At 45.0% G+C, this 13311-nt stretch overlaps 1 protein-coding gene across 1 annotated transcript in view; it reads left to right on the forward strand.

Moving 5' to 3' along the window:
- LOC124775155 (protein big brother) overlaps positions 1–13311 on the forward strand; it is a 224316-nt gene that overhangs the window by 161846 nt on the left and 49159 nt on the right. Inside the window, exons 4-5 of the mRNA XM_047249995.1 lie at positions 8141–8257; positions 10955–11074. Of these exons, the coding sequence (XP_047105951.1) occupies positions 8141–8257; positions 10955–11074 (237 nt within the window). The remainder of the gene's footprint in view (positions 1–8140; positions 8258–10954; positions 11075–13311) is intronic.

Below are 13311 nucleotides of genomic sequence, written 5' to 3' on the forward strand. Positions count from 1 at the left end.
GAAATGTCGGTGTTCCATTAACTGTTATTAGGAAATTATTCTAGGGTCAACTAACTGACTCGATAACTTAATGAAACAAGTGTAGTGGCATATCAAAGTACTCTTATGTAAAATATTTGTGCCGGCCGCGGTGGCCGTGCGGTTCTAGGCGCCGCAGTCCGGAACCGCGGGACTGCTACGGTCGCAGGTTCGAATCCAGCCTCGGGCATGGATGTGTGTGATGTCCTTGGGTTAGTTAGGTTTAAGTAGTTCTAAGTTCTAGGGGACTGATGACCTCAGATGTTAAGTCCCATAGTGCTCAGAGCCATTTGAACCATTTGTTAAGTCCCACAGTGGTCAGAGCCACTTGAACCATTTTTGTAAAATCTTTGTTACCCTCGTTGTCTTCTGTGTTATTTAATGATTGCATTAAGTTAAATGTCAGGGTCATCTCTTTGCTACTAAATAACTTGCAACGGCAATAGGATTATTGTCAGTTTTACGACTGGTAAAATTGTTGTCCATTAAAACACAACCGGTTTCGTGGCTCTTTGTCGTTCGTGCCGGTCGCTTTTGCCTTGCCCTGAACCGGGCTGCCCTGCCGTCTTACTGACGCAGGCAGGTTGTAAAGAATGGAGCACGTCTTCCATACCTTTTGTTCGCCATAGTATTGACGATATTCACTGAATAGAAACTTTTGACTAGGGGCCATGGGTATGCCTATGATCTTTTGACGTTGCTGCATCGATGATATACCTTTAGGTCGTGAAACCGGTTGTGTATTAATAAACAACAATTTTACCAGCTGAAAGAGGAGTTGTTCTTATCATGCCTTTCAACAGCTGCAGTTGCCCGGTATACAAAATAGTTTGTTATTCCTCACTGTTTACTTAGTAAGATACTGAGGAAAACGTACCAAGATAAAGTGTATACGTACCGTAACATCGCTCGCCATGTGTGCAATGATCGAGGAAGGTGCGTAGTAGTTAGTACGCTGGACTTGCATTCGGGAGGACGACGGTTCAAACCCGGGTCTGGTCATCAAGATCTAGGTTTTCCGTCATTTCCCTCAATCGCTCTATGAAAATGCAGGGAAGGTTTCTTTAAAACGGTACGTCTATACCCTTCCCTATCCTTGACACCATCCGAGCTTGAGCTCCGTCTATAATGACATCGATGTGGACGGGGCGTTAAACTCAATCTTCCTTCCTTCTTCCTACCATGCGTACACTGTGCTACCGTCAGAGTGGTGAGGAAAATATGGGAGATTTCTGAGTACTTGCGAGCGCCGGCCACAATGGCCCTGCAGATGTTAGAGCTGTGCTTGTTGCCTCTGACGTATTTGTGATGGATCGGCCGTTTTTACATGCAGAACCGTTGGACATCTTGGCACATTTTTCGCTCGAGTGGGGACGGCTGCTTTGTGAGTTACGTGAGAGCACACGCGGGCGCGCGGACGTGCGTGTGGCGGCTGACTTTGAAGTGAGGCCGCCTTTCAGACTGAGTGTCAAGCGTGATCGGCGGCCGTGACGAGAGGGCAGCGTCCGCTGACATTTCGTAGCCACCTCCCTGCACACCCTCCAGCGCGAGGTCATCGCACTCTTACAGGTCACCGGCGAACGCCCGGAGCCAAGTTGAAAGGAACAGCGCGCCTAAGTAGAGCAGAGCTCTTGAGGGACGATATTGATTGCAGCTCTCGAGTATTACCACTCGTGCTCATTGCTACGGCTCAATGAAATTATTTACGGATGTTCACGTATCTTCAACAACTTTATACGTTATAACGAGGTTAATATTAATCGCCCTATTTTTATCGCTAAAAGTACTAGCAGAGAAATAATGCTGTCTCCTTGTCATCGTGGTAAATAAAATACACTATTGGCCATTAAAATTGCTACACCAAGAAGAAATGCAGATGAAAGACGGGTATTCATTGGACAAATACAGGGTGATTCAAAAAGAATACCACAACTTTAGGAATTTAAAACTCTGCAACGACAAAAGGCAGAGCTAAGCACTATCTGTCGGCGAATTAAGGGAGCTATAAAGTTACATTTAGTTGCACATTTGTTCGCTTGAGGCGCTGTTGACTAGGCGTCAGCGTCAGTTGATGCTAAGATGGCGACCGCTCAACAGAAAGCTTTTTGTGTTATTGAGTACGGCAGAAGTGAATCGACGACAGTTGTTCAGCGTGCATTTCGAACGAAGTATGGTGTTAAACCTCCTGATAGGTGGTGTATTAAACGTTGGTATAAACAGTTTACAGAGAATGGGTGTTTGTGCAAAGGGAAAAGTTCTGGACGGCCGAGAACGAGTGATGAAAATGTAGCAGGCATCCAGCAAGTATTTGTTTGCAGCCCAGGAAAATCGACTCGCAGAGCTAGCAGAGAGCTGCAAATTCCACAATCAACTGTATGGAGAGTCCTACGAAAAAGGTTAGTTATGAAACCTTATCGTCTGAAATTGGTTCAAGCACTGTCTGCAGCTGATAAGATTAAAAGAATCGATTTCTGTGATTTTATCCTTGCTCAAATGGAAACAGATGAATCTTTCGTTTCAAAGATTGTGTTTAGTGATGAAGCAACTTTCCACACTAACGGGAAAGTCAACCGTCACAATGTCTGTATATGGGGCACTGAGAATCGGCGGGAAACAACTCAGTATGAACGTGACTCGCCTAAGGTGAACGTTTTCTGTGCCATTTCAGCCAATAAAATTTTTGGTCCCTTTTTCTTCGAAGGTGCTGCTGTAACTGGATTACAGTATATGGAGATGTTAGAGAATTGGCTGTTCCCTCAGCTCGAACAAGAAGCACAACAATTCATATTTCAACAGGATGGAGCGCCACCACATTGGCACTTATCTGTCCGTAACTACCTGAACGTCAAATACCCGAGGCGATGGATCGGCCGCCAGGCAGCCCGTGACAGAGCACTTCATCACTGGCCTCCAAGAAGCGCTGATCTCATCCCCTGCGATTTTTTCTTATGGGGGTATGTTAAGGATATGGTGTTTCGGCCACCTCTCCCAGCCACCATTGATGATTTGAAACGAGAAATAACAGCAGCTATCCAAACTGTTATGCCTGATATGCTACAGAGAGTGTGGAACGAGTTGGAGTATCGGGTTGATATTGCTCGTGTGTCTGGAGGGGGCCATATTGAACATCTCTGAACTTGTTTTTGAGTGAAAAAAAACCTTTTTAAATACTCTTTGTAATGATATATAACAGAAGGTTATATTATGTTTCTTTCATTAAATACACATTTTTAAAGTTGTGGTATTCTTTTTGAATCACCCTGTATATTATAATAGAACTGACATGTGATTACATTTTCACGCAATTTGGGTGCATAGACACTGAGAAATCAATAGCCAGAACAACCACCTCTGACCGTCGTAACGGCCTTGATACGCCTGGGCATTGAGTCAAACAGAGCTTGGATGGCGTGTACAGGTACAGCTGCCCATGTAGCTTCAACACGATACCCAGTTCATCAAGAGTAGTGACTGGCGTATTGTGACGAGCCAGTTGCTCGGCCACCATTGACCAGACGTCTTCAATTGGTGAGAGATCTGGAGAATGTGCTGGCCAGGGCAGCAGTGGAACATCTTCTGTATCCAGAAAGGTCCGTACAGGACCTGTAACATGCGGTCGTGCATTATCCTGCTAAATTCCGAGTGGAATGTGACACTTGACGGATCGGGTGCAGTACCATACGGTCGTAGGCAGGGTGACACGCAAGTACGTATGCAGAAAAGGCTGGCGCATTAAGCAAACGTGTCCTTCCCCATGTCTCTCCTCGACCGTAAGGACCTCGCTGCCGGTTGGTGTTAAATCTCCGACAAAAAGAAGTGTGCTGGGCCTGCCTTGCGAGGCTCTTAGCTGCGCATTCTCAGCCGTAATGAACACCAGCGGTAGCCACGGAAAAAGCGCCGGTGGCGGTCCGAGACGGCGCTCTTTGTACGGGGCGCGTGTGACGGGCCGAGGTGTGAAGCGGTGTCAGCGCGTGACGGCGGCATTGTGTCCGCCTAAGTAGGAGCTTGTCCCGCGCTAAGCAGCGGCCTCCGCCGGCGCCGGTGTAGCTTTAACAAGGCGCTCTGTTTAACGAAACCACTTTCCCTTTCTCGCGCCCTTCATTATTATGGGATTAAAGAGGCCCGTAAATAAACAAAGAAGCCTCCTTAGAGAACGTTCCTGGCCGTCTAGATCGTGTTTCTCTCGCGCCCGAATGAATTGTCTCGGTGGCCGTTCTACAATAAAACGTCGGGCGAAATCGGATTACACTCCACGAAAAAAAAGGCCGCCGTCAACGCGTATTACGAAGACGTTTGGATATGACCCCACATTTCGTACGACGTCGACGTAATCAGAGAGACTTATACAAGAGTCTTGTTTCTGGTCATCATTGCGTTTCGAAGTAGAGGCTAACAAAATAAGTCTCGTCAGAGACTGCAAAGGACTCGGAAGATCAATTACGTGGAATGGATAATATCTTGAGAACATATGCAATGAAGTATATTCGAATTACACTACTGGCCATTAAAACTGCTACATCACGAAGATGACGTGCTACAGACGCGAAATTTAACCGACAGGAAGAAGACGCTGCGATATGCAAATGATTAGCTTTTCAGAGCATCTACACAAGGTTGGCGCCGGTGGCGACACCCACAACGTGCTGACATGAGGAAAGTTTCCAAGCGATTTCTCATACACAAACAGCAGTTGACCGGTGTTGCCTTGTGAAACGTTGTTGTGATGCCTCGTGTAAGGAGGAGAAATGCGTACCATCACGTTTCCGACTTTGACAAAGGTCGGATTGTAGCCTATCGCGATTGCTGTTTATCGTATCACGACATTGCTGCTCGCGCTGGTCGAGATCCAATGACTGTTAGCAGAATATGGAATCGGTGGGTCCAGGAGAGTAATACGGAACGCCGTTCTGGATCCCAACGGCCTCATATCACTAGCAGTCGAGATGACAGGCATCTTATCTGCAAGGCTGTAACGGATCGTGCAGCCACCTCTAGATCCCTGACTCAACAGATGGGACGTTTGCAAGACAACAACCACCTGCACGAACAGTTCGACGACGTTAGCAGCAGCATGGAGTGTCAGCTCGGAGACCATGGCTGCGGTTACCCTTGACGCTGCATCACAGACAGGAGCGCCTGCGATGGTGTACTGAACGACGAACCTGGGTGCACGAATGGCAAAACGTCATTTTTTTTATAAATCCAGGTTCTGTTTACAGCATCATGATGGTCGCATCCGTGTTTGGCGACATCGCGGTGAACGCACATTGGAAGCGTGCATTCGTCATCGCCATACTGGCGTATCACCCGGCGTGATGATATGTGGTGCCATTGGTTACACGTCTCTGTCACCTCTTGTTCGCATTGACGGCACTCTGAACAGTGGACGTTACATTTCAGATGTGTTACGACCCGTGGCTCTACCCTTCATTCTATCCCTGCGAAACCCTACATTTCAGCAGAATAATGCACGACCGCATGTTGCAGGTCCTGTACGGGCCTTTCTGGATACAGAAGATGTTCCACTGCTGCCCTGGCCAGCACATTCTCCAGATCTCTCACCAATTGAAAACGTAGGTCAATGGTGGCCGAGCAACTGGCTCTCGTCACAATACGCCAGTCACTACCCTTGATGAACTGTGGTATCGTGCTGAAGCTGCATGGACAGCTGTACCTGTACACGCCATCCACGCTCTGTTTGACTCAATGGCCAGGCGTATCAAGGCCGTTATTACGGCCAGAGGTGGTTGTTCTGGGTACTGATTTTTCAGGATATATGCACTCAAATTGCGTGAAAATGTAATCACATGTCAGTTCTAGTATAATATATTTTTCCAATGAATACCCGTTTATCATCTGCATTTGTTCTTGGTGTAGCAATTTTAATGACCAGTAGTGTAAATTAGGCGATAACGAAAAAAGTAGATTAGTAAGTTTTGCTATTTAGGCACCGAAATAGCTGACAGTAGCTGTAACAGAGATGCAGAAAAATTTAGTTTAATGCTGATGAGTAGGGAAAACAAGCCCGGAAATGTTAATATACAGCATTAGTAATGTCCTGCTTGGCACAGTCACGTCTTTATAAGTATCAAGGCGTAAAGTTGCAAAGCAATAGGAAGTGATTCGAGCATGTGAGTATTGTGGCAGGGAAGGCGAATGCTCGACTTCGGTGTACTGGAGGAATTTTTGGAAACGTGTGGTTCATCTGTAAAGGATACCTCACGTAGGACACTAAAGTGACGTATTCTTGAGTACTGCTCGAGCGTCTGGGATCCGCACCAGGTTGCATTGAAGGAAAACATCGAAGCAACCCAAAGGCGGGCTGCTAGATTTGCTACCGGTAGGTTAGAACAACACGCAAGTGTTAAGGTGATGCTTCGGGAACTCATATGGGAAATCCTGCAGGGAAGGCGAAGTTCTTTTCGGGAAATGTTGTTGAGAAAATTTAGGGAATCAGCATCTGAAGTTGACTGCAGAACGATACTATTGCCGCCAACATACGTTGCACTTAAGGACCACGAAGATATAGGAGAAATTAGGGCATACAGAAAGTCGTTTTTTCCCTGATCTATCTACGAGTGGAGCAGGAATGGAAACAAGTAATGGTACAGGGTACCCTCCGCCATGCACCTTACGGTGGCTTGCGGAGTATGTATGTGTATGCAGATGTAAATAAGAAGATATAAAATAAATGGGAATAATTGTTTGGAGTGTAGCCTTATTTGGAAGTGAAACATGGACGATAAAGAGTTCAGACAAGAATATTGCGCTACAAAAGAATGACGAAGATTAGATGCGTAGATCTAATAACAAATAAAAGGGTACTGAGTCGAATTGTGCTACAAATTTGGCAAAACAAGGGATTGATTAATAATACAGATTCTGAAGCATCACAGTATCGAATTTGCTAATGGAAGTGTCGGGAGTAAATATATTGAGGGAGATGGAGGCTTAAGTTCAGTATGCAAGTTCAGATTCGTGTACTGTTACAGGAATTATGCAGAGACGAAGAGGCTTGCTAAGGCGTCCACCAAATCAATCTTCGGACTGAAGCTCACAACACAAAGACGACAACAACAACAACAACAGTAACTTAAAACTAAATTAACAGAAAAAATGTGAAAATTCAAGTTTTATTCTCATTTCATAGGTGAAATTGGCGTTAGAAAGGACATCAGCAACAGCGGCGAGTTTCAGATCCCAGAAGGTCAAAGATTTGACAGGTACAGACCCTGTAGAAGTACATAGCATCAGGGAAAGCAGTAGTTCAGATGCGATCTTCGTCCTGAATATTAACCTGCTGTGCTTCAATTCGATAACGTTACGGGCTCTGAGACGATGTTGAACAAAAATTCGGTATTCTGACACGAAGGACTCAGTGGTTTTAATTAGTAACTATTGGATACTAACAGTCGTGAAGATGTTCGCTGCTCAATTTGCCAGCTCAGTTCAATATAGGGGAAGATTGGGCCTCACCATATCTCCATCGTTACTCTTGACTACCTTTTGCAGTAGAAATGGCACACACACACACGCACATACACTAACTATTAGAATACTAACAGTCGTGAAGATGTTCGCTGCCGCCGCGCGGGATTTGCCGAGCGGTCTAGGGCGCTGCAGTCATGGACTGTGCGGCTGGTCCCGGCGGAGGTTCGAGTCCTCCCTCGGGCTTGGGTGTGTGTGTTTGTCCTTAGGATAATTTAGATTAAGTAGTGTGTAAGCTTAGGGACTGATGACCTTAGCAGTTAAGTCCCAAAAGATTTCACACACGTTTGAACATTTTTTTTTTTTTTTTTTTTTTGTTCGCTGCCCAGTCTGCCAGCTCAGTTCAGGATTATAAGGGAAGGTTTGGCCTCACCGTATCACCACCGTTACTCTTGACTGCCTTTTGCAGCAGAAATGGTACACACACACACACACACACACACACACACACAATCTTATTCGTACATTCACATTTTTTTTCTTGCAGATCTCAGAAGTATTGAACTGCTGCTTTTTTCCGTAACGTAGAGAGACACGCCCATTTTTTGTTTAAAAAGACAAATGTCGAAAGGTAGGCAGTTTTGACTGTAACGCCAGCATGTAAGCCTGACGGCCGCCTTTGTCCTTGTTGCAGGTGCACCTGCGGTCGCACTTCATCATGAACGGCGTGTGCGTGAGGTGGCGAGGATGGATCGACCTGGAGCGCCTGGACGGAGTCGGCTGCCTCGAGTACGATGAGGAGAGAGCACAGGTACTCGCCTTCCCCAAGTACTTCGCGTCTGCTGCTCATTACGACAGCGACTTCATTTAATATTCCTCTCGAGTGAGGCAAATGAGCGTGGCAAAGACATTTGTCTCTTCAGAGCTAATTTTAGGAATGTAGTTATTTCAGTACTGTGTTTCACATATTACTGTATTTAGAATGAGGTTTTCACTCTGCAGCGGAGTGTGCGCTGATATGAAACTTCCTAGCAGATTAAAACTGTGTGCCGGGCCGAGACTCGAACTCGGAACCTTTGCGTTTCGCGGGCAAGTGCTCTGCCATCTGAGCTACCCAAGCACGACTTACGGCCCGTCCTCACAGCCTTACTTCTGCCAGTATCTCGTCTCCTACCTTCCAAACTTTACAGAAGCTCTCCTGCGAACCTAGCAGAACTGGCACTCCTGAAAGAAAGGATACTGCGGAGACATGGCTTAGCCACAGCCTGGGGAATGTTTCCAGAATGAGATTTTCACTCTGCAGCGGAGTGTACGCTGATATGAAACTTCCTGCAAGGTTCGCAGGAGAGCTTCTGTGAAGTTTGGAAGGTAGGAGACGTGATACTGGCAGACGTACGGCTGTGAGGACGGGGCGTGAGTCGTACTTGGGAAGCTCAGATGGTAGAGCACTTGCCCGCGAAACGCAAAGGTCCCGAGTTCGAGTAACGGCACGGCACACAGTTTTAATCTGCCAGGAAGTTTCATTACTGTATCTAATCAGTGGCCTGTGAAGTGTGTTCTTATCGCTTCCGCAGGCGTTATTAATTTCAGTAGCATTCATGTGTGACTGGAATCATTAAAACTGCAATCTCATATTGCACTTCATATATAAGCCATATTCTTCATTCTTAATAATGAAAACAGTTCACACTTGCTTTAACATTGTCTCATTTCTAATTTTTAGTCCTGGTATCAGGTTTATTCCGTTTGATATCTTGAGATAACTGACTGGGTGCTCTACCCTTGTGTATATGATAACTATTTTATAATATCTGAAGTAATAGCATACCAAAAGAAATTGTCAAATATTTGTCGTTTATAGAAATGCTTGAATTGCGTATTAAGTATGTAAACTTCTGTAAAAAGAGTTATTTTAAGTCCATTTTTGCAACTACTGAAAAGATGCGTATTTTGTAAATTGAAGGTGGGTGGGGGGGTGAGAGGGGGGGGGGGGAGAAGGGAAAGAAAAGGAAAGGAACTCGTGATGTTGGCTGCATCTGGACTTACGTGTGCAGGACCGGCATTCGAACCGGGGATCCTTTGCTTACTAAGCAGCTGCGTTATCGCAACTGTGCGGATTATATCGGTACGTCCTCGGCCCACTCACATTCCCACCTATCGGCGATGTTTATTTTACCGTACGCGCTTCCTTTTTACTAATTTAAAACATCAGTGGTAGCATATTTGCCTGGTTATCGCTCACGAAAGTGTTTTATATGAACAAAAGGAAACGCGTATGGCAAAACAAATATTGATTTTTTGTAGTTGCAAACATGATTTTAAATATCTTTAATAATTGTAAAGTAACTACGGGACCTGTGACCCCATAAATTACTCTATATAATGTTTTGTATCAAAGAAACTTGTGCTGGTAAGTGGTCAAAGCATGTAGAAATCCAGTTACGTCAGAGGATACTTCTCCTTAGTTAGGCGACGCAACAAGGAAACAGGCTGATTGTCTTAGCAGTATTACTCCAGGAAGCCGCAGGTCGTCTAGATTTTGAGCTTCCTGAATGGAACTCCCAGAAATAATTTGTGAAACTTCTCTGAATTCTTCATTTATATTCTACTCGTATATTTGTCAGAAAGTGCATAACTGCGGCATTATACAGGGCGAGTCAAAAGTCCTTGGACACCTTCATAAGTTGGAAGATTTAAGGGAAAATTGAAATGTGATGATGGGAACATAGGTTTGACGTGGGGCCGCAACTTTTGGAGTGAATGTCATCCATGGCCGCCAATCTTGAAATCCGCCATTTTGGATTCAAGTCTTTTTTTTTATGGGAAGGGGGTTGTATGACATATCAAATAACACTCGCTTGAGCTCTGGAATTGAGTGGTGTAATTTGTTTTTATCTATCTTGTACAGTTTAGAAGTTATTAATGTGGTTGCGGCGTCTACAGTTGTGCATTGCACGGGATGAACAACACGTAGAACATGTGTTGTAGCAGTCGGTATGAAGGTAATTTCCCAACTTTGAACATTAATAACCTCTAAACTGTACAAGATAGACAAAAACAAATTGCACCACTAAATTCCAGATCTCAAACGTGTGTTATTTTATGTGTCATACACCCCCTTCCCATTAAAAAAATGACTTGAATCCAAAATGGCGGGTTTCAACACAGCGGCTATGAATGACATTCATTCCAAAAGTTGCGACCTCACATCAAACCTATGATCCCATCATCACATTTCAATTTTCCCTTTAATCTTCCACCTTATGAAGGTGTCCAAGGACTTTTGACTCACCCTGTATTAATGATGAGCTAGTTTGCACGCAACAGACAGCATGCTGTGAGGGTTCTGAAGTGTGCAGCCCTTTCAGGCAAACTTTTACCCTCCTAGCTTCTAACCTGCTGTATCCTCAGCTTCACTGAAACTGGCTTATTCCAGAATTGTAGTTCGTAGCACTGTGTTGAGGGCAGGAGTAGAGGTTGTGTGTGCAGGAGTGTCTATGTGTTACAGCTGGAGGATTCGATGCTGCGTGACCAGATCGAGCGCTACAACCAGCGGCTGCGAGACTTCGAGGAGAAGCAGAGGGCGTACCGCCAGCACCAGGAGCGGCCCACCGACCCCGACCTCGAGGTCAGTGCCTCACTCACTCACGCCGCCTTCACACGCGCCAATACCTTGTCTCAGTCGATTACTCGTCGTCGCAAGGGAGTCTACTGCAGCGTCCCTGGCATATTATTGCTTCACCATGGTCCCTGCTGACGAAGCTCTTTCTTACATAGCTGATGTTTCCTACTGATATAATAGCTTTGTTTCGACATTGTCTATCCTCGACTTTATTTTCAATATAACAACGAGTTTTATGAACAAATTGATGGGGTGACCATGGGTAGCCCTCTAAGCCCTGCTGTTGCTAATCCATTTATGGAATTTTTCGAACAACGGGTGCTGCAGTCGGCCAAAAAAAAGCCCTTTGAAATGGTATCGATACGTGGAATCATGCTGAAAAGGAACTGAGTGATTTTTTGGTGCACATAAACAGTTTCAATCCAAGGATACAATTCACCATGGAGAAAGAGAGTAATGGACAACTAAATTTTTTGGATGTATTGGTTATTAAACGGGCACACACCGATCGTTACCTACGTAAGAATTCGAATCATCATCCTAGGCAGAAGAGAGGAGCCATAAAAACTTTAGTGGACAGAGCTAATAACATCTGTAAGCCAATTTACTTGCAAGATGAATTAAGCCATTTGCGAACAGCTTTCAAGGAAAGGAACTGACAAAGAAATAGATCGAGCACTCCACCCTAAAAGAAAAGTGTCCGAAAATACACGACAACAACAACCGTCGGCTGGAAAAGTTTTTCTTCCATTTATTCATAACATCACGTACCGTATTGGTAAAGTTTTGGCCAAGTTTCAAGTGGAGACAATCTTTCGACCTACCAAGAAAATTAGTGAAAGTTTAAGATCGGTGAAAGACGCACGACACCCCTTAGCTACCCCAGATGTGTATAAAATTCCGTGTAGCTGTGGCATGGTTCATATTGGAACAATTAAAAGGAGTGTTAATACCCGCTTAACGGAACACAAAAGGAACTGTAGATTGGGACAGATTGAGAAATAAGCTGTAGCGGAACACGTTTTCAAAGACGGTAATCACGAAATAAAATTTAGTGAGACAAACGTGATAGCTAGGACCTCACTTTATTATACTTGCACGTATGGAGAAGCTATAGAGATCTACAAGCACGGAAATAATTTTAATAGAAAAGAAGAAGGATTAAAACTAGACAAGATATGGCGTTCGACTTTGTACCAACGATGTGACAAGAGAGACGGCACTAGCCAGAGATAGTTTTAAAGTCGAAAGCACGTGACGAGTGGTGGCGCCATCTAAGCGCTCTATATAAGTGGGACCTCCAGCGCCTAGCAGCCAGTCACCGACTCACCTAAGAAGATGTTGCCCGCAGCCGGCAACGAAACGTCAGGTTCAAAATGGTTCAAATGGCTCTGAGCACCATGGGACTCAACTGCTGTGGTCATAAGTCCCCTAGAACTTAGAACTACTTAAACCTCAGTAACCTAAGGACGGCACACAACACCCAGCCATCACGAGGCAGAGAAAATCCCTGACCCCGCCGGGAATCGAACCCGGGAACCCGGGGAAACGTCAGGAAGGAGAAGAAGTTTTATATATGCACCACGGCAATTCAGCCCGGAAGTTTTAATTAATGATTATTCCTGTTCTGTCACACTCCCAAGTCACGGTTTGTCGCTTCTGCTTAGAAGTCGATAGTAAAGTTGCGTGTGTTGTGAGTGCGGCCGTCTTCTGAAAGTGAACTTATGAGAAACCTTTCTTCTTACAAAAAGTTAGCTAAAGTAACATTATTAACCAACTAGCAATGATGGTAAGTTTGTTTACAACCGAAGCCAAATTTGTATTGAATGATCTTGACGCAGGTGCATGGCAACTACTCCACAGTGCTGCAAGCTGAAAAATTAGGAACATTACAAAACGCTGATTTGCTCGAGAAAATGAATTCATGCAAACGCATCACATAATGACGTATCAGTTCACGTGTTGTAAGGGGTCCGTAGGCCCTTACTATAACTTTGCACTCGGCGCAGATCGATAGGGCGAACAGTCGATTGTGACGTGTTGCGAGAGCGAGTGTCGAGATGCGCCAGAGTGGTTGGCGGGAATGGTGTGTGTGTGTGTGGAGGCTATTATTGGAATACAGGGTTTTTAACAGAGAAGGGTGTCACCATCGCCGTGGTTAGACCCCAAAATAATAAAGAAAAACCGGGAAAGTGATGAAGTGTCTCTATAAAAGTGATCAGTGACGTTACTAGTGCCGATAT

The sequence above is a fragment of the Schistocerca piceifrons genome, chromosome 2 (assembly GCF_021461385.2).
Source record: "Schistocerca piceifrons isolate TAMUIC-IGC-003096 chromosome 2, iqSchPice1.1, whole genome shotgun sequence".
NCBI classification, from domain to species: domain Eukaryota; kingdom Metazoa; phylum Arthropoda; class Insecta; order Orthoptera; family Acrididae; genus Schistocerca; species Schistocerca piceifrons.